General features: G+C 35.5%; 1 protein-coding gene across 2 annotated transcripts in view; it reads left to right on the top strand.

The window, feature by feature from the left end:
- Window positions 1-21,652, top strand: part of UBR2 (ubiquitin protein ligase E3 component n-recognin 2) — a 149,365-nt gene that overhangs the window by 31,711 nt on the left and 96,002 nt on the right. For both annotated transcript variants that reach the window (XM_027838320.1, XM_027838319.1), the window contains exons 3-4: window positions 8,839-8,917; window positions 13,299-13,412. In XM_027838320.1, the coding sequence (XP_027694121.1) occupies window positions 8,839-8,917; window positions 13,299-13,412 (193 nt within the window). The remainder of the gene's footprint in view (window positions 1-8,838; window positions 8,918-13,298; window positions 13,413-21,652) is intronic.

The following is a 21,652-nucleotide window of genomic DNA, read 5'->3' as shown; positions in this document are numbered from 1 at the left end:
CAAACAGGTATATCTGGAGGACCTCTCTATCTATCCGGAATTCCTCTTTCATTTGGATTCTGCAGTGAACATCTTCAATGACAATGGTAAACACCTTTAGGGAATATGTCTCCCTGTTTTATGAATCAGAGGGTCATCAAAGTGAGTTACATATCATAACTGTTGCATATCTGTATGCAACTCTGTTGCATATCATTCAAGCAATCTTGTATGATTTTATTATAGGCATGGGAGACATTTTGTTGAAGGAGAGACTAACTTTAGAGCAGCTTTTGGTTCCACTAAATTAAATGCTTCTTAGGGTCATTAAGCACAGTAGAAAATTTGTTTTCTTTACACCCCTGTCAGTTGTATAACTATAAAGATGTGGTCTTTTTGTAGAACATCATTTGCAAAAGCCTTCCTTTTCCCTTTTTATACTTTTATCAAGGATGGTGTGGGGTATGTGTGTGTGTGTGTGTGTGAATGAATGTGTTATTCTCATAAATGTTTTATAGAGCTATAAAGGTGGGCAAATGGTTTTGTGGATATTGATTCTTTCTTGGCCATTTTTTTGGGGGGGGGGTTGATAAGGTCTGAGATTTGTTCAGTGCCATCAGTGTTCTTTCTTTTTTCGTCTATCTTAAGAATTAATCCTGCAGTGCCCTCAAAATTGTCTCTTGACAGTATAGATCTCCTCTGTGCATACTTGATCTGGCCCAACTTCTTTCTCCTTTTTGTTTTCTTCCATGCTATTTCTGTTTTCATGCAGCTCATCTGGGACTTCGACTCCAAATATGGTAGCTTTACTGTCCTTGATGATGAAGAGTTTGTTATAAAAATCTTTACAGATCTTTTTCTCTTTTTTTTTTTGTCTGTTGTCCTTCCAGTTTCATTCTTAAATGCCTTCAGGATAACTTATGGATCTCTCACCAAGCTTCTTTAAATTTATTTTCTTCTCCATTGCTTCTTATTGTTTTTTACGAGTTAATAAATCAGTATCTTCTACTATCTTTTTCTATAAGATTTCTAAAAACGAATTTACATTTTAAACTGCTGTTGTAGTTAGTTGACATGTCTCTCAGCTTGGCAAGAAGATCAAATGTTTGCTGGTTGAGGTGATTTGTAAGCCCTTTTGGTAGCCTCATCATGGCAATTAATTTCTATCAGTTAAATTTTAGGAAAAGGTTATAATCTATATCAATGTCCCTTTCCTTCACTATGCATTTGGTGGGACCTAATAAAGGCTTATTGACTTGAATGTAATCAAATTGTTCTCTTTTATCTTGGGTTTCTGAACTATTTTATTTTTAGTGTTCTCATTGGTAGAGAAAACAAAAGGAAAAATAAGAGTTAAACATTTCTGCCTTTCCTCCATGGTTTATTATCGTTCAGTTCTTGCCTTTCCTTGATCTTTATCTTGCCCCCAACATAACTTTAAAAAATTTTTGTCAAAATTAGCATTTATCACAAATATTACATCAATCTGACTTTTAGTCTTACTGACTTTATTCTTACCCAGCCATGTTGCATTTTTGTATTCATCTTCAGTTACTTGTCTTTGTTTTGTTGTGTTTTAAAAACTTAGTTGATGGGGCAGCTAGGTGGTGCAGTGGATAGAGCACTGGCCCTGGATTCAGGAGGATCTGAATTCAAATCCAGCCTCAGCCACATAACACTTACTGGCTGTGTGACTTTGGGCAAGTCACTTAACCCTTTTGCCTACCCCCCCCCCCCAAAAAGTTGATGAATTCAATATATACTTGCTCTTTAGTCAGTTTCCCCCTTTCTCTCTGGTCAGAGTCATCTATGTTTGTGATATTAGAATATAATTTTTGAGGGCCTCCTATTCTTCATGATCTGTTTTCCTCCAGGGCTCATGGTATATTCTACCTGTCTATTCCCTACATTGTTTGCTATGTTCCTTTCCAAAGTGTATGGTAAGTGTCAAGCCTGTTGTTTTCTTTTTGTTGTTGTTTATTTCATCTTTTTAAATATTTGTTTTTTACTTCAAAAATTTTGAACTTAACAAAAAAGAGTATTTCCATATACATCAAAACTTAAAAAGAGTATTCTCTGCCAAACTGAATCTCCATTCTAACTAAAAAAAAAGTACATAATAAATTCTGTGTTATTTTCAAAACTATCCCAGTTGTTTTTGCTTCTTTCTGAACTTTCTTTTCTGTGCATTTAAAAAAAATGTTTCATTGATGCTTTTTTTTTTTTTGACATTTCTGTTGCTAACTCTCTTGACATCCTCTCAGGCCCCTCTCCCAATTGAAAGAGAGAAAGTAAGCAAAATAAATTAAACTCTCGTAGCAAATAAGCATTACGTTCATATCATAGTTTGTTCAGTCATTCCTTAATTGTCTAAGGGGTGATCTGAGCTATTAAATTCTAGCTTTTTCCTTTATCTTTCCTTTTGACTCTTCAGAATAAAGAAGTTTTGTTTTGCTTGTAGCTATTCCCTCCTTTGTGTCCTTTCTTCTTTTTAATTCCTTAATCCTCCAAATTCCCATTGCTTTCCTTGTTGAATTTGATGTATCTCTACACCAAGGTCTTCATGTGAATGTTCAATTCATGTTCATTTCAGGTAAGATTGAGGTTCCACTCCCCTCCCCCACACTTCTTCCTCCATGTTTGTATAACCTTACACACACTACGATAAAGAGTAAATAACAAATCCTTCTTCCTCCTTTCTGCGCTACTAGTATAGTCATATTCCTTTTACCCTCCTTTCTTTTGGCCTTCTTCAAAGCCTCAGAGCAGTACTAATTTATCCTCATGACTTTTATTTTTCTTTATTAACTCCCTCAGTGCCCTTTGAAGACATTAAGGTTCTGAGGGACTTCTGTTTCTTGTCCTGCATTAGAATGTTAGCACTATATCATCATGCTGCTTTTTCCAGTTCAAATAAATTTGTCTTTCTAGGTCTCTCTGGATTTTTGTGTTTATAATTTAGAGTTCCTATTCAGCTCTAATCTTTCCATCAGAAGTGTTTGAAAGTCCTCTATTCCAAAGGGCAACTAGGTGGCGCAGTGGATAGAGCATCAGCCCTGGAGTCAGGAGGACCTGAGTTCAAATCTGGCCTCAGACCAAACACTTGACACTTACTAGCTGTGTGACCCTGGGCAAGTCACTTAACCCCAATTGCCTAAAAAAAAAAGGAAAGAAAGTCCTCTATTCCATTAAAACCCTATACTCCTTCAGGGGGATCATACCTAGCTTTTCAGGATAAGTTTTTCTTGGTTATATAAGCTTGTTTCTTTTGCTTTTTGGAACATGGTATTACAAGACTTCCTCTTGTGTAGAGAAGTTGCTATGTCTTATGTGATCTTTGAATGTGGTTCCTTGGCACTTAAACTACTTCCGTCTTTCTGAATGCTTGCAGTATTTTTTCTTTTGACATACAAGCTCTGGATTTTGTCTGTGGTTTCTTTCAGAGGTAATCAATGAATTCTTTCTGCCTTTACCCTCTGATTTTAATAGATCTAGGCAGTTTTTATTTGCAATTTCTTGAAATATAGTGTCCAAGTTTTTTTTTTTCTTTTCCCCATCAGAGTTTTCACGGAGTCCTATGATTCTTAAATTATCTCTCCTTGACCTATTTTCTAGGTTAGTTGGTTTTGATATTAGATATCTTACATTTTCTTCGGTATTTTGATTTTATTCTAATATTTCTTGTCTCTTGGAATCATTGATTTGTTTGGTCTATTTTAGCTTTCAGGGAGGCCATTTCTTGGGCAAGGTTTACTACTTTAAATCTTTAAAGCTGTTTATCATCCTTCCAGCTATTTTCTCAAGTACCTTCTTTTCATTTGTTAGCCCTTGCTTAATTTCTTCTAGTTATTCATACAGTCCTTATGGAAAGTCAGTTTTTTTCTGTGTGTCTCTGTGGTTATTAGTTACTCCCTCCTACTTTGCAAGATCTTTAGATTTGTAATAATTTTTCATATTGTTTGTTGTTTTCTTTGATTTACTCATTCCTCCAGCTTTGATTCCTAAAATGGGGCCTTGTGTCAGGTCCAGACTCTGCCCCCAATTTGCTTTGGGGTGGGGTGGTCTTGTACTGCGTTACATGGGTTCCTATATTTACTTTCACTTTCTGGGGTTGACCCCCACCTGGATCTTTGAGGTTCAGACCACAAGATCTTCAGGGCCTTTCTGTGGCATCTCAGGATACGATGCTAGGGACCTCAGAGCCCCTGGGCCTGGGGTACCGTTCTGTGATACCTCTTGCTCTGATGGGCCTCTTTTCCTATTCTCCTTGGGCTTCTGGTTTGACCTGTTGTACAAGCCTGGGATGGGAGAAGTAATTGTAGTTTCTCATTGGATTTCTTCATCTTTATATGTTAATGTGTAAACTTTAGGGTTTTGCTGGAGTAGGTATATGGAAGCTATACCATTAGCTTTGCATTCAGGCAATCTTTTTGGCTGAAAGTCTAAACCTGGTGTTTTCTCTGTTTGTCAGGCAGTCGAAGGTCCTAAAGTCACTTCTTTCCAAGGCTCCATTCATTTCTGATAATGCTAACATTCCCTTCTCATTGGTTTGAGTCAGATCCAAAATAGTCTTCTGCCTTCTGAATGGTGAAATTGGTAGCAAGGTGTGTCAAGAATTTCTCAGCTTCTCTACTTTAAACAGATAGAGATGTCTGTGTAGTTGAAGCTCCCCATCATTACTATATCTTGACTCTTTGCCAACTTTTTGGTCTATGCTTTTTGAACATTTTCTCCCTCTGGCCATGTATTTTATTACCAATTTTTTATTTCTCTTTCTACAAGCTAGTTCTCCTACCCGACTGATCCTTTTCAGTCTTTTTTTTTTTTTAAGGCCATTGGAGTTAAATGACTTGGCCAGGGTCACACAGCTAGTAAGTGTCTAAGGCCAGATTTGAACTCAGGTCCTGACTCCAGAGCTGGTGCTCTATCCACTTTACCACCTAGCTGCCCCTCAGTCTTCTTTGCAAGATCATTATTTATGACCTATGTGTGAACATTTCCCAGATCTCTGTCCTGGCCTTCTTTTCCTTCTCCCTTGGTAATCTTATCCACACTTCTTAGTTCAACTGTCATTTCTTTGTGGATAATTTGTATATCCACATATCCAGCTCTTTTCTCTCTTTAGCTCTAGACCTACATTACCAGTCACTTACTAGACATCTTCACTTCAACAACTCATAAGCATCTCCAACTCAGTATGTCTGAAACAGAATTCATTATCTTTCTTCCTTAACACACCCTTTTTTCTGTCTTTCTATATCTGTCAAAAAGCTTCCCCCTTCTTCCATTCATCCTATTTTGCAGCCTGGAGGGATTATTCGGCTAGCTCATCACTATCACCTACCATCTGGGGTCATTTACCAGATTTTGTTTATTTTGCCTCTATGACTCCATACTATTCTCTCACACCACAGCCACTTTAATTCGGATCCCCTTCATTACTCTCCTAGAATATATATTGCAGTAGCTTCTTAATTGATCTCTATATCCATCCAGCCTTTCCCTTCTTCTAGCCAACCTAAATACAGCTTCCAGATTAACATTCATAAAGCCCCGTTCTAACCATGTCACTCAGCTACTTAAAAAGCTTCAGTGGCTTCCTCCCTAATGTCTTTAAAATAAAGTACAAACTTCTCTGTTTGGCATTTAAAGTATTTCTCATCCATCTACAGCCTATCTTTCCATGGTAATTTCACATTACTTTACAGTGGTTGTTATTCCTCTTCCTGGATTGTCAGTGTGATTTTTAGAATTACTGAAGTGTACCATTCAAGGAAGGGCTTAAATATATATATATATATATATTTTTATCCTTGATGGATTGGGTATTCTTTTGGCATCTTGGGTTACAATATGTGAGGTTGTGAGTGCCTCTCAGATTGTTTTGGTTGAAACCTGTGATATCAGTCTTTTATTTGTATGTTGCTGTGTATTTTGATAACAATTTTGTCTGTTTAATTTATATAAGGGAAATAGGTAACAACCAAAACACTTGTAATTGGTGGATTAATTAGAGTTTATTTCATTGTTAGTAATGAAAAAACTTGTGTTTTTGACTAAAAAAAGTTATTTTTAAGCATAATATTGATATAATTCGTCCTTGGGTATATTTTTAAAGAAGTAAGAATAGTAGTCACAGTAGAACAGGAGGATAATTAGAAGTGCTATTTAGTTTTCACAGTTGATATGTGATTTAGAGCTATAATTTGATATGGCAATACTTAATTAAGTTGAATGGGTTGGCAGGGAAGAAGTGAAACTCAAGGTTTTCTTTGTGTGGTTAAATTGGTAACCTTATCCTCCAATTGGTAACCTTATTTATTACCAGGCAATGATAGCATCATATAAAGCACTCTTCATAGTAGAGAATTTTGCTGAAGGTTTTGTTTTGGAAATTTTAAAGCCAAAATATTTAATCTCCTCACTTCAGTAGCTCATCCCTAGCAGCAGGGAGAAAGGTGGTTTTTGGTTTTTTGTTTTTTGTTTAATCACTTAACACCTATTCGTTTGTTTTGTTTTTTTTTTCTTTAAGCAATTGGGGTTAAGTGACTTGCCCCAGGTCACACAGCTAAGTGTTTGGTCTGAGGCTGCATTTGAACTCAGGTCCTCCTGACTTCAGGGCGGGAGCTCTATCCACTGCATCACCTAGCTGCCCCACACTTAACACCTATTTGGAAGAATTACTTTTTCCCTTTTAAGACTGAGTGGTACAGAATGGTTACTTTCTATTTCTTGCTCTTGTGAAATTTTCTGTTGCTTATATCTTTGCAGTAGATTTTCTTTTAGGTCTGCCCCACTTCTGTGGTATTCTACCCTAAGTACCAGCATACTATTGCAAAACCTGAATACGGCTATCATGGCTTTTAAATATTCTTAAATTTGTTCCATCTCTAGTGTATACTGTGCCAAAATTGGGAAAATAGTCAAGGGGAACTGACCAACTTCTCCATGTTGTTTAATGCTTCAGACAAATCTTATTTTTTAAGTTTTGTGATGCTGTGTAATCATTTTCACATTAGACCGGGTAAGACTACTAGTATTAGTGACACAATACTATTCTGACAAATAACTGCCTGTTTCTAGATGGAAGGAAGGATTAAAGCCCTAAAGAAAGGGTTTTTAGCTTTTTTAGTATGATGATCAGTCTGGTGAAGCCTATGGACTCTTCAAAATGTTGTTTTCAAATTTGTAAAAATAAATATATAGGATAAAGATGTCATTTTCTGCTTACCCAAATTCAAGGACCTAATGAAATCTATTAATTGATGCCATCTTTTTTTTCCCTATCACATATCTTAGTAGGAAAGGATCACTTTTTCCCACACCTGCCATCATTTTTATTTAAGAAACTAGTTTCCCTCTGTCTGTGAGAATCAGAACCTGAAAATAATCTCTCCCTTGTTACTTCCTTTACCTTTAGAGAAATGAAATTATAACTACCAAAAACCATTAAGCTTTTTGTGAACCCTAGGTTAAAAACTCTTGTCCTAAAGGTTTACATAGAATCCTTTAATATAAAGCTTTGGTTGGCAGCTGAACTAAGCTTAACTGTTTTATAAAATAGATTTTTATTGAATCTTGTTTTTTCACCTTTATTTCCTGTTGAATTCCTTCTGTTACTCATCTCACAGAAAGCCATCTTTTATAACAAAGAATTTCAAAAGTAAAAGAAAAAAAAGTTCAAAACTAATAAACATATTGATAAAGTCTGACATTATATGCAGTGTTCTATACCTGTTGACCTCCACTTCTACAGAGGAGTGAAAAAGGTGTGTTCTATCTCTTAATGTCTAGGCTTAGTAATTTTAATTTTACAATATTCAATTTCAGTGGTTTTTTTCTTCTTGTTAGATATTGTTTTCCTGCTTATCCTTACTTCACTTTGCATATAAATCTTTCCACATTTCTCTGTATTCATCATGTTTATCGTTTCTTAAAGTATAATAATTTTCCCCTACGTATATGTACCACAGTTTTGTTTAGTCATTTTCTAATCTTTGGGCATCTACTTTGTTTCTAGTTCTCTAATTCCACAGAAAGTGTTGCTGTAAATATTTTGGTGGATGTTGGGCTTTTCTATTTGTCACTGACCTATGTGGCTGATATGCCCAGTAGTAGAATCCCTGGGTCAAAGGGTATGGACTTTTTAGTTACTTTTCTTTGCTTAATTCCAAATTGAAAAGTTTAATAGCTGATAGCACGTCCAATTTTTGGTAACTTCAAACAATCCTTTCTGTACAAATGACTCAGTACTATAATGGAGAAAAACCCCAAGATTTTGAACACTGCATTTCCAATGCAGACAGTGTGATATGGTGGTTCTTTGACCTCATCTCCAATAAGCTGCTTCCATAGTCCTTTGCTCTGAATACTTCTGGAAGTTGGATCTACCAAATGGGCAAATGAGGAGATGGTTAAACTTTGGTGTGGAAGCAAGATAGACATGTATTTAGGAAATACCTTGCCATGATCATTGTTTTACTAACACCAGCCAATAAGGAGGTGTTGCTCCCTAATTTTTCATTATGGGAGAATATTTCTTTAGGGAAATCCTGCAATCCAAAGTCTATGTTGAAAAAGAAAAATAGTTGTTGAAACAAAATAAATCTGGTTTCAGCTTCAAGTGAAAGCCCTTAACAATTGTGTTGACATAAGTATAAATGAGTAAGCTTTTCACATTATTTGAAATTGACTTAGGGATGACTTCACTCACAGGTTTTGGGACAGAATTCCCTCAGGTATAGTTTAGAAACCTCTTGTATCTTGACTGTTGTAGGATATATTCTCATTTGAAAATATTATATTGTGAAATAGATCATTCTGTAAATTGTCCTGATTTTCTCTTCTTTAATTTTACAGAGACTGTGCTGTTGATCCAACTTGTGTTTTATGCATGGAGTGCTTTTTGGGAAGTATTCACAGAGAGCATCGATATAGGGTTAGTAATGTCTGTAATAGAATGTGTTGATTTCTACTGTATTTTTTTCCTATGGTAAGATTAAAAGATTTAAAATAAGACTTAAGTTAACAGCAAGATATTAGGTAAGCTTCTTTTTTTTTTTTTTTGGTGAGGCAATTGGGGTCAAGTGACTTGCTCAGAGTCACACAGCTAATGAATGTTATGTGTCTGAGGCTGGATTTGAACTCAGGTCCTCCAGTCTCCATGGCCAGTGCTCTATCTACTGCACCACCTACCTGCCCCTTGGTAAGCTTCTTAAAGGACATGACAGTACTAGTGAGAATTGTGTTTAAAAAAAAATGAGACTCTAGATGTTGAGGAAGAGATGGTCCAAAAATTAAAACCTAATCAAAGACAGATATCAAAAAGGATTGTTAACCACATTTTAAAATGTATTTGTTTTGCTACTTTTGTTTTTATGTGCATTATTTTTTATCATTGCTGTAACTTCATTGGGTGGATTATTAGTAAATTAGAGGAAAGAGTACAATGGTTGGAAGTGTGAGGTAAGGAAAAAGAGAGAAGGAAAGAAATAATCAAAAGTAACAAAAATTACTATTAAATAAAAAAGATATCTTTTGTTACCTATGGTATAAGGGCCTCATCCCTCTACTTACATTACGATTATCTGTCTTCTATAGAATACTAGTGTTTTAATGTTAAGAATTCTATCAAGTTAGGGGAGGGCCCAGTTGCAGAGCACTGTGCTCATTAGCACTTATGCCCATAGTTGTTGATACAAATAATTAGTACTTTTAAAAATTCAGAATATATCATATATCTAACTTTATTTTTTTTTAAGGCAATTGGGGTTAAGTGACTTGCCCAGGGTCACACAGCTAGTAAGTGTCAAGTGTTTGGTCTGAGGTCAGATTTGAACTCAGGGTGCTCTATCCAGTGTGCCACCTAGCTGCCCCATACGTCTAACTTTAATGCCTTTTCCTGGTGGTTTCTTTAGAAACTGAGAACAAAGTTAGGCATATTTAGAGGGCAATAGACTAAGGAGTTGTTACATGAAACTTCTCCTTATGCTCTGAAAAAATAAAGTTTTATTGATATCTTTTGTTTTAAGATCATAGTCATTTCTGGAAATATATCACCTCCCCTAACTCCTTCCAAGTTTGAACCTTCCCTTCTAACAAAGACAGTCAAGCCAAAATGTTTCATACAGACCATGTCTGAGAATGTCCATAAAATTCTGCTCCAGTTGCCCTTTTTTGGTACCTGTTCTCTAGGACCTTTTCTTTTGTTGTATTTATTTTGGAGACAATGGGGGTTAAAGTGACTTGCCCAGCTTCACACAGCTAGCTTGTAAGTGTCTGAGGCCACATTTGAACTCAGGTCCTCCTAACTCCAGGGCTGGTGCTCTATCTACTGTACCATCTAGCTTCCCCCAGGACCTTTTAGTTTTTCAGTTGTTCAATTTGTCTTCCTTTTAGTGATCTTTTAATTTACATTATGTATATTTTTTGGTTCTGTTTATTTCGCTCAGTATCAGTTTGCACAAATCTCATCTTTCCTTGAATTATTCTCTTTTTTATAATTTCTGACTACATAGTATTTCATTACATTCATTTACTGTAGTTTATTTAGCCATTCCCCAGTTGATAGGAACCTATTCTTATGAATGTTTTCATTTACTCACTTTTCTTATATTCCCTACGCCTAAAAAGTAGAAGACAGAAATGGCTGGTCACTGCTAGGCTAAGAAAATCTGCTGTTTCTCCAATTTGTTCTTACTGACTACCTTCTTACATGTTGGTGAGGTGAATAATAGGATCTATGAAATTCTAGTAGAAGTGAGCTCTGATTCTCCAGGATGCTTTTATATGCTATTTCTCTGTTAGATCAGAGAAATATCCATTTCTCTTTGAACCATCCTACCTGTACTGAAAGGTCTGAATAAGCATGTATATAGATTGGTGGGGTGCTATGAGGGGGAAAGTGGTACGGTATAGTAGAAAGAGTGCTAGGTTTGGAGTTAGAGGACTTGATTCCAAATCTTGACACTTCTGCTTGCTACTTGCATGATCTTGGCCAAATCAGTCTCTCTTGGTCCCAATTGCTAAATGAGAGGTTGGGCTATATGACCTATAATATCCCTTCCAACTCTAAATCTATATTCCTACTTCTCTTGACAAATTCTCAAAGTGCTTCTTAGAGCTACTAATTGTAGAGCTAAATTAAAAACCCTATTACAGCAGTGTAAAAGTGAATTTTTCTTCTTCCAGTTATTGTAATCTTTTGTGACTGCAAAATCATCATTTAGGGAGAATTTAGTAAGCTTCACCCTAGGATTTTCCATGTCTGGACACCCCTTTTTAGCTTTATCATGATACTAAAAGTAGAATTTACCTTTTTCCTAATATTGACCAGTGGAGAATACTTTGTTATTTTTATATTTAAAAATGACTGGTTCTAGGGGCAACTAGGTGGTGCAGTGGATAGAGCACTAGCCCTGGAGTCAGGAGGACCTGAGTTCAAATTTGGCCTCAGACTCAGAACACTCACTAGCTGTGTGACTTTGGGCAAGTCACTTAACCCCAACTGCCTCACCAAAAAAAAAAAAAAAAAAGTGGTTCTAAATTCTATAGGTTTTTGTTGATCTTATGTCTGTCATCCAACTTTGTATCATCTGAGTCCCCTTTCTGGTCTTTTGGGGGGAAAATAAACTATTTAGGAGGTTGGAAAAGAAAAACCGTTTATTTATTTAGTTTTAGTTTTCAACATTCACTTCCATAAGATTTTGAGTTCCAAATTTTCTCCACCTTCCCTCCCTGTGCAAGAGAGCATGCAGTCTGCTATAGGCTCTACATATACATTCATATTAAATATATTTTCACATTAGTCATGTTGTAAAGAAGAATTAGAACCAATGAGAGGAACCATGAGAAAGAAGAAACAAAATACAAAAGAGAGAGAGCAAATAGTTTGCTTCAATCTGCATTCAGACTCCATAGTTCCTTTTCTGGATATGGATTTTCCATCATGAGTCTTTTGGCATTGTCTTAGATCCTTACATTGCTAAGAAGAGGTAAGTCTATCAAAGTTAGTCATCACACAATATTGCTCTTACTATGTACAATGTTCTCCTACTTCTGCTCACTTCACTCAGTATCAGTTCATGTAAAATAGTATTCCATTACATTCATATACCACAACTTTTTCAGCCATTTCCCAATTGATGGTCATCCCCTCAATTTCCAATTCTTGGCTGCCGCAAAAAGAGCTGCTATAAATATTTTTGTACATGTGGGTCCTTTTCCCATTTTCCCATTCTCGATGGGATACAGACCTAGAAGTGGCATTAGAAAAATTGTTAAAAAAGATTTCTGCAGTTGGCCATTTAATTTATTTTATTTTTTTGTTTTATTTTTTTTCTAGGCAACTGGGGTTAAGTGACTTGCCCAGGGTCACACAGCTAGTAGGTGTCAAGTGTTTGGTCTGAGGCCAGATTTGAGCTCAGGTCCTCCTGACTTCAGGGCCGGTGCTCTGTCCACTGCACCACCTACCTGCCCCTTGGCCATTTAATTTAAACCAAGGTGCAGTGTAGTTTAAGAGTCTTTCCTGAAAGGGAAAAGCAATAAATGCTTTGTAAAACTATCTGACAGCAGAAATACCATTATCTAGGTGATACTGAGGAAGAGGAGGTAATTTTTTTTTCTGCAGTATTACTCTTAGGAACTGTAATTTGAAGAAACTTATGCTTTATTCAGAATTTGGGTAAAAGTACATTACTTAGTAGATGGCTTTTTTATTATATCTGGGTTGCCAACATCATTATGATTTACCTAAATGAGGGAAATCTAAGTAAATGACAGTGTTAGAGTTCAGTCTCTAAATTTTTATTAGGTTTGCTTAGTGCTTCTGAGCAAGATAGAATAGAGACACTCAGGTCATAAAAATACAGGTCATATACACAAAAATGTTTTCCAAAGGTTTTAAAATTTAAATGGAGTGTTTCCTGTTATAACTAGAGTGCAATATCAAATGAAAATGTTTCATGTTTTTGGGCAATATAGCACTAAACCCTTTAAAAAATGTCCATAAAATGTTAGACACTATCAAGTAGCTTATATCCTAAAATCACTTAGATTAGTCTGTAATTATATTCTTTTAATTACAATATCCAGAAAGCATGGACAGATTGGAAGCTACATCATTGGGAAGGTTATCTATAGACATTGCATGCTGTTTAATGAAGGTACTTGAAAATAGCTCTAGAAATATTTTCTGTTATGAAGGGGGGAATTATGACACATCAAAGTCGTTTTAATTCCTTAGTGCGATTATGTACACTTCAGGTCTTAAATAAATGGGTGATGTTGACCAACTGTTTTCTTACCATTTTTTTTTAAAGATGACAACATCTGGAGGTGGAGGCTTCTGTGACTGTGGTGATACTGAAGCTTGGAAAGAGGGTCCTTATTGTACAAAACATGAACTTAACATATCTGAAACTGAGGAAGAGGAGGTAATTTTTTTTCTGCAATATTACTCTTAGGAGCTGTAATTTGAAGAAACTTATGCTTTATTCAGAATTTGGGTAAAAGTACATTACTTAGTAGATAGGATTAGAGGTGGCATTCACTATACAAAAAAGATATATTGCTCCACTGAACAGAAGGAGACTGAAAAATTCAATAAACCTTGTTAGAAAACAGTATTTGTAGGTTACAAGTGTCATTTTAACACATAACTTCTTCTGTCACGCAAAATCGTTGGGTACTTGTGAATTTTTTATCTGAAGTTTTTTTTTTAATTTCTATTCATTTCAGGGATTGAAACACTTATGTTTTTTCTATTCAATCACAAAATGGTGAATACTACCTCTTAGAAAAGTCTTAGCACACAAAAGTTTTTTTCTTATTCGATAACTGTTTATGTTCACTTTTCTTTACCTATATCATATCTAGTATAGTCAACACAGCATTTGGAATACAATATATTTGGAATACAATGTAATACCTTAACCCTAATCAGCATTTGTGAAATTAAATTTTATTCTTTGCATTTATCAGCTGTGTATTTTTTTTCTTCCTCCTGCCTTCCCCCAGAAAACAAAACAAAACCAAACCTTGTAACAAATAAGCATAGTTGAACACATCATTGTCCATATTGGTCATGTCCAGAAACATGTCTTATTCTCCAAATTAATCTCATCATCTCTGTGTGAGAAAGTGGGCATCATTTTTCATCATTGATCCTCTGGAATCATGATTGATCAGATTTTTGAAGTCTTTCAGAATTGATATCATCCCCAATTTTCAGTTCTTTGCCACCACAAAAAAAGAGCTGCTATAAATATTTTTGCACATATAATACCTTTTCTACTTTCTTTTATCTTTTGGGAGTATAGGATCAGTTGCAGTATTGCTGGATCAAAGATATGAACAGCTGTTGAGGCATAATTCCAAATTGATTTCTAAAATGTTTGGACCAATTCACAATTCTATTAACAATGCATTAATATGCCTGTTTTCTTACAGCCTCTTCAGTAGTCGTCATTTTTCCTTTTTTGTCAACTTGGTCAATTGGTGTGAAGTGAAACCTCAGAGTTGTTTTAATATGCATTTCTCTAATTATTAGTGATTTGGAGTTTTTTTTTCATATGGCTACAAATAGCTTGGATTTCTTCCTTGAAAATAGCCTGTTCATATCCTCTGACCATTTTCAATTGGGGAATGGCTTTAATTCCTATAACCTTGAAGCAGTTCCATGTATATTTTGGAAATAACATCTCTGTGTGAGAAACTTGCTCCCAAGATTTTTTTCCCAGTTAATTGTTTCTCTTCTAAATATTAGCTGCATTGGATTTGTTTATGTAAAACTTTTTGGTTTTATTGTTTCCCTCCATCCTTTTCTCTTATATTTTTTCCTCTCTTTCCTTCCTGCCCCCTCTTTACATAGAAGATGGGGGTGGAACTAGAGTGTGATCAGCACTGATGCTCTATGCTTGATGCAAACAGCTTGTACTCTCTTCTTTTCCCCCCATCCAGACCCCAATCACAAGTTCTTATCTTTTCCTTCTTTCCTTTTAAATGTGTCTTCAGTATCTCCCCTCTGAATCTAAAGTTTGTTTTTCTTTCTTTTTTTTTTTTGGTGAAGCAGTTGAGGTTAATTGACTTGCCCAGAGTCACGCAGCTAGTGAGTGTTATGTATCTAAGGCCAGATTTGAACTCAGGTCCTCCTGACTCCAGGGCTGGTGCTCTATCCACTGCACCACCAAGCTGCCCCTAAAATTTGTTTTTCTTATAACAAGTCATCAAAACATTACAAAAATCACTCCTAGGCCCTCTATCTTCTTTGATTCCCTCTGAGATCCAAATAATATATGGTTTTTAGGTGATGTTTGCATCATCACACTCCCCCTCTTCCCATTAGAATGAAAATGCTTCATCCTTATAAAGTCTCACTTTATTATAAAGTCTCACCAGTTTCTCATTTGCATCACTTTTTATGTTTTTTTTTTTTTTTTGCTTTTTTGTTTTTTGTTTTTTGCTTCTGTGTTTGTATTTTAAAGTTGTGACTCAGCTCTTTTCATCAGTAAAGCTTGGAAGCGGTCCATTTTAATTAATGCCCATTTCCCCCCCACCTTTAAATTCAGTTATACTATGTAAGTTTGTTGTCCATGCTCTCATCTTCTTTATGGTGTTAGGTGCAAAATCTTGTGTGATCTTAACTATAGTTTCTCACAGACTTAAACTCTTAAACTCTTTATTTTTGGCTATTTTCTGTATTTTTCCTTTCATATGAAAGCTATGGATTTTTTTATCTAAAGTTCCTGGATTTTTCATTTTAGGGTTCATTTAGGAGATGACTGATGTATTTACGTTTTCACTTTTCCCTCTGGTTCTAAGTGACCTGGACAGTTTTCTTTCATGATTTCTTAAAATATGACATCCAAGATTTGGATTATCTTTCCTTAATCTACTTTTTAAACCATTTGTTTTTGATACTTTATATTTTCTTCTATTCTTTTTTTTTCTTTATTTTAATATTTCTTGTTTCATGAACTCATTAACTTTTATTTGGCCCATTCTAATTTTTAAGGAGTCCGTTACTTGGATAAGGTTTTTTACCTCTAGTGTTAAACTGTTAATTATCTGTCCATGTTTCTCTTTCTTACCTCTCATTTCTTTTCCAATTCCTTTCTCTATTGCTGTAATTTCACTTATAATATCCTTTTAAACTTTTTAAAAACCTCTTAACAGAATTTTTTTTCCCCTAGGAATTCTCATTGATCTTGCAGGCAAGCTCCATTTTTCTTAAAGACTTTATTTTATGTGTGTGTGTGTGTGTGTGTGTGTGTGTGTGTGTGTGTGTGTGTGTGGAGTTAGTCTCCTCTTCCGGGTTTATGTTTATAGCATTTCTGGCATCATAATAACTCTTTTTCTTTTGTGTTTCCCTATTCTTCTATTGATCTGCTTTGGGCATCTTGGCCAGCTGTTGGAGGTCTAGCTGGAAAATCTAGGGACTGAGTCTGCAATCCTGGCCCTTCTGGGATACCCTTTTTTCCTTCCTCACCTCTCCCCTTTTTCAGCTGCTGTTCTGTGCAGGAGATTGAGTTCATGATCTCCCCTGAATAACCAATACTAATCTAGTTGGGAGATTTGGACACTTGAGTCCACTCTCTTAGCCTTTCTGTTTCCATACTGCTTCCTTGTGTCTGGGGCTCAGTCTAAGGTCAGCTCTGAGCATACTTGTGCTTCTGGTCTACCTCAGAGCCCCAGACATTGAGTTTCCACTCTTGGTTTCACTGAGAGACCCCATGCTGCTGCTAAGTCAGTGATCAGCTCTGGGTATTGCCGTGCTTCTGGCCTGGGCCCATGGATGGGTGAGAGCAACTCTGGGCCTCCCTGCACTCTCTAATCAGTATTTACTATAATTCATTATACTCCATTGATTTTTGCTTTTGGGTGGTCTTTGGCATTTATGATTTTTGGAGAATTCTCATTGGTTCTTAAGGGTTGGTATTTTCCATACTAGTTCTGGTAGCTCTGATAATTCTAGTATGATGCTAAAGAAGACATGGTAATATACTTAGATCCTACATTGAGCACTTCATTTTGTTCTGTTCTTTCACTGCAGATCTATTGACTTTAGTCACTGTCTGGCAAATATAAGGCATTGGTTACAAAGATTTAGTACAAACCACTGTTGTTACTGGAAAAACAATCAAAACACCTTCCCTATCAACAGTGCGTCACTAGCATTTTGTATAAAGAGTACATTGTTGTTGCTCTAGATTAAACGTTTCTTTTTCCTACTGTCAACTCTTTTATTCAGATGTCTATTATGTAATCTTGAATTATCACCTTTGTTGTCTGCCATTTTACACTCTTTGATGTTAACAAAGGATGAATTCGAAGGGAGATTAGTTAAAGTAGTGTGCATTTTTCTTGAATTTTTGACACTTTAATTAATTTTTTTTTCTGTGCTTCTGATATGAAGTTTGAGAGAGAAAAATGGGAACTAGCCCTTAGTGCTATGGCACTATGAAAGCACTCCTTGCTTCAAGTATCCACTATATCCTCCACTCAGCTATCAAATGGGTCTTTTTATATTAAAAATCTGACCTTATTCTCCACCTCCCCCCAATTTAATTAACTTCAGTGGTTTCCCTATTGCTTTTAGAATCAAATATGAAATCCTATATTTGGCCTTTTAAAAAACTTTTGTATTTTTTTTTCTCCAACTATATGTAAAAACAATTTTTGATGTTCATTTTTAAAAATTTTGATTTCCAAATTCTCTCCTTCTTTTCTTCCTCCCCCCTTCCTGAAACAGTCAGCAATTTGATATAGATTAAATGTGTGCAATCATTCAAAACATATTTCCCTATTTGTCGTGTTGTGAGAGAAGATATAAACCAAAAAAAAAAAAACCCACCAAAAAAAAATAAAAGAAAGTGAAAAATAGTATGCTTTAATCTACATTCAGAGTCCATTAGCTCCTTCTCTGGATTCAGTTTTCATCATGAAGATAGAGCATTATATTGCCAAGAATAGCTAAGTTATTCATAGTTGGTCATCATACAATATTGCTGTTAATGTGTATAATGTTCTCCTGGTTCTGCTCACTTCATTTTACATCAGTTTGTGTAAGTCTTTCTAGGTTTCTCTGAAATCATCCTGCTTGTCATTTCTTATCGCACAATAGTTTTCCATTATAATCATATACCACAACTTATTCAGCTGTTCTCCTATTGATGAACATCCCCTTAATTTCCAGTTCTTTTCCACCACAAAAAGTGCTGCTATAAATATTTTTTGTACAAAAAGGGCCTTTTCCCTTTTTAAAAAATCTCTGGGATACAGACTTAGAAGTGATATTGTTGGATCAAAGAGTATGCATAGTTTTATAGCCCTTTGAGCATAGTTCCAATTTATTCTCCAAAATGGTTAGATCAGTTCTGTATTTGGCTTTTAAAGCTGTCCACAGGCCCCCTCCTGCCTGTACATACACACACACACACACACACACACACACACACACACACACACACACACTCAAATACTCCGAGCATTTTCATTGGCAACTCATCTTCATCTCCATTTCCTGGCTTCCCTGGTTTTTATGTTATTTCCCCCCAATTCCCTGCCACCTTTCTTGGTTTTCCCAGCACTTCATATAGTTCCTGGCATATAGCAGGAATTTAATAAATGCTTCTTGACTTGACTTCATTTAAGTAATACTGATTCAATTAAAATTTTGGATTAACCAAAAATTTCAGATATCTTTGCTGTTACCATCACCTTTTTTTTTTTTAGCACAGATAATTAAGAATTGGTTTGGGTTTACAAAATATATAGCAAAAAAACAAAAGATTACAGTTCATTATAATTCTTCAACCTCTGAATCAGTTGTGCTGCAGAAAGTAACCACAAGAAATAGTGGTTAGGAAGTAGCATAAAGAAGGCCAATGTTCTAATGTTATATTTCTTCCTGTGGTTTAATAAGTGGTCCATAATCAAGTTCCTTATATCTGCTGGGCCTGTTTTTTTCTTGCATGCTCATGAGATGCCACTTCGCCATGCCTTTTTTGTTGTACAACAGCTGTTAGGCTGAACTATAAGCAGGCTTTTGCAGTCTTCTTTAAAACACCTGATTTTTTGGAAGGAAGAAACCTAGATGGTGTATGGTTCTGAAAGGAGTTGGAGAGATGATGGAATAAAAATTGGATTGCAGAGAATGAGAAATCTTTGGCCTTTTGAAGATGTTACTTTACTGTTTCTGTTTGTATTTTGGGTCTGTGTGATGGAACTAAAAAAATAGGACTGAGTACAGAACTTTCACCCAGGATGTTAACATCCTGGGATTGGAAACAGGCACTTTTCTTCTGCATGGGTGAAGGAAAACAGTCGAGAGCAGGAGTGGGGAACCTGCAGCCTCAGGGCCATATGTGGTCCTCTGGGTCCTCAAGAGTGGCCCTCTGACCAAATCCAAACTTCACAGAACAAATCTCCTTAATAAAAGGATTTGTTCTGTAAAATTTGGACTCAGTCAAAAGGCCTCACCCAAGGACTTAGAACACACACATTTGGCCTCAAGACTGCAGGTTCCCCATTTCTGGTCTAGAAACTACTATCTCTATACCTTATTCTATACCTATGCCTCGATATCTTCTACCAACTAGCACCATATAGTCTAGCTCCATTCCCTTGGGCTGGCACCGCAGGGACCTGTAAGGCTTGCCTTCCTTCCATTCTAATCCCAGTGAGAGCAAAGGCCAGACTTCCTGTGAGTAGCATGCCTCTTCTCTCTGTGCAAACATACTCTCAGTTAGACTGTCATTTGTCACTGTTTCCACCCCCAACTTCCTAAAAACAATAACAAGTTATATCCCAGGTGAAACAATTCCTGATTCTGCCTCTGTTCTGTTTCCTCATCACCCATCAATACCGTAAGACACTCTGTTAGACTGGACTTTAGTGTGTCCTGTGCAGAAGAGTACCCATAGCTTCTAAAGAACATGGATGACTTATATGTCCTTAACATACTTAAATAAGAGTCTTTCAGCTTCTATCCTGGAAAAAGGAAAGCTAAAACTTAAGCATCTTGATTTTCTCATTTGTAAAATGAATACATTATTACTTTTAGCTTTTGCTTTGTTGTTCTGGTGTTTTAAGATTAGACTTTTTAAAACATTTTGCCATCTTTGATGGTACTGTGTAATGTTATTTTTTAAGTTGTGAATTTAGTTACAAATAATACAGGGTGTCCCAAAAGTCTTTGTATAGTTTTAAGCTTTAATAATTAAGTAACCATTAAAAACTTTAAACGGCACTAAGACTTTTGGGCCATTCTGTATGGAGTAAATTTCCAAATAAAAACTTAAAATCCAGATTATTTGCATTTTCACTGGAGAAAAAGTAATAATATAAAATTTAACCAAGTAATAATAACTTAAATATTCATTCTCTTATTTCTTGCCAAATTATCTGTGTACTTAAAATTTATTTTACCTTTGTTTAAATTGATTCCTTTTTGCTTTTAAATGGCATTTCTCTCAGATATTTCAGTGTATCCCCTCCATACTTCCCCGACCGTGAGCCATCTCTTGTAATAAGGAATTTTTCTTAAGGGGGAAAGGGAGAGAAAGCAGTTTAGTTAAACCAACCAATACTTTAACCAGGTCTGGCAATGTGTTTGGTGTTTTACACCCATGGTTTACCATTTCTTCAGTGAAGGGAGGCAGTTTTTTTAACTGCTTCAGGGCCAACCCTGGTCATTTTAATTATGTAGTGTTCAGTTTTATTTTATTCTTTTTATTTATTTTGTTATAGCCATATATATTGTTTTCCTGGTTATGATTATTTGACCCTGCATCCATTCATGTAAATCTTCCATGTGTTTCTGAATTGTTTTAAGTAATTTCTTTAAGTGAAATATTAATATTACATTCACATTTGTTTAGCCATTCCTAATCAATGGCATCTACTTTGTTTCCATTTTTTTTTTTTTTTGCTACTGAAAAAGGGCTGCTATGAATATTTAGAAGTATGTAGTGACCTTCTTTCCATCTTTAATCTCCTTGAAGAATATACCTAGTAATATGATCTCTGGGTCAAAGAGTGGACATTTGAGTCATTTGTTTAGCATGATTACACATTGCTTCCCAGAATGATTATCATAATACACAGCTCTTGAAGTAGTATGTTACTGTACTTGACTTCTCATACCATCTCCAGTATTGACTTTTTCTATCTTTTGTGTTTCTTGCCAATTTACTGGATTTAAGGTGAAAACTCAGAGTTGTTTTGATGTGTATTTCTCTTATTATGAGGGAATTTGGAGCAATAATTCATATGATTATTGTTAGTTTATACTTCTTAGTACTGTTTGTTCATTACCTTTTATCACTTGTATTCTGGAAATAGTTCTTGACATTTTCTATTTGTGTTACAATATCTATATATTGTAGATATCAGAGACCTCTTTGAAGTATGTGTTTTTTCTTTTAATTTCTTTAATCATTTTGGTTTTAAAAATATATTTCTCTTGCTTTAGTATTGTAGATTTAGAACTAGAGTTGGAAGGGATACTTGAAGTCATTTAAATCCAACTCTTACATTTTACAGATGAGGAAACTGAGGTGTATAGGGGCTAAGTGTCTTACCTGAGGTCTACAAGTAGTGTAGTCAAGTTAGGATATTGAATCCTGGCCTTTTAACTCTAAATCCAATACTAGTGTCTCAGCAACAAGCCTTC

The sequence above is a fragment of the Vombatus ursinus genome, unplaced genomic scaffold (genome assembly GCF_900497805.2).
Source record: "Vombatus ursinus unplaced genomic scaffold, bare-nosed wombat genome assembly UNPS02014826.1, whole genome shotgun sequence".
NCBI lineage: Eukaryota > Metazoa > Chordata > Mammalia > Diprotodontia > Vombatidae > Vombatus > Vombatus ursinus.
The sequence above is the reverse complement of the archived record's forward strand: the minus strand, read 5'-3'. Positions and strand labels throughout refer to the sequence as shown.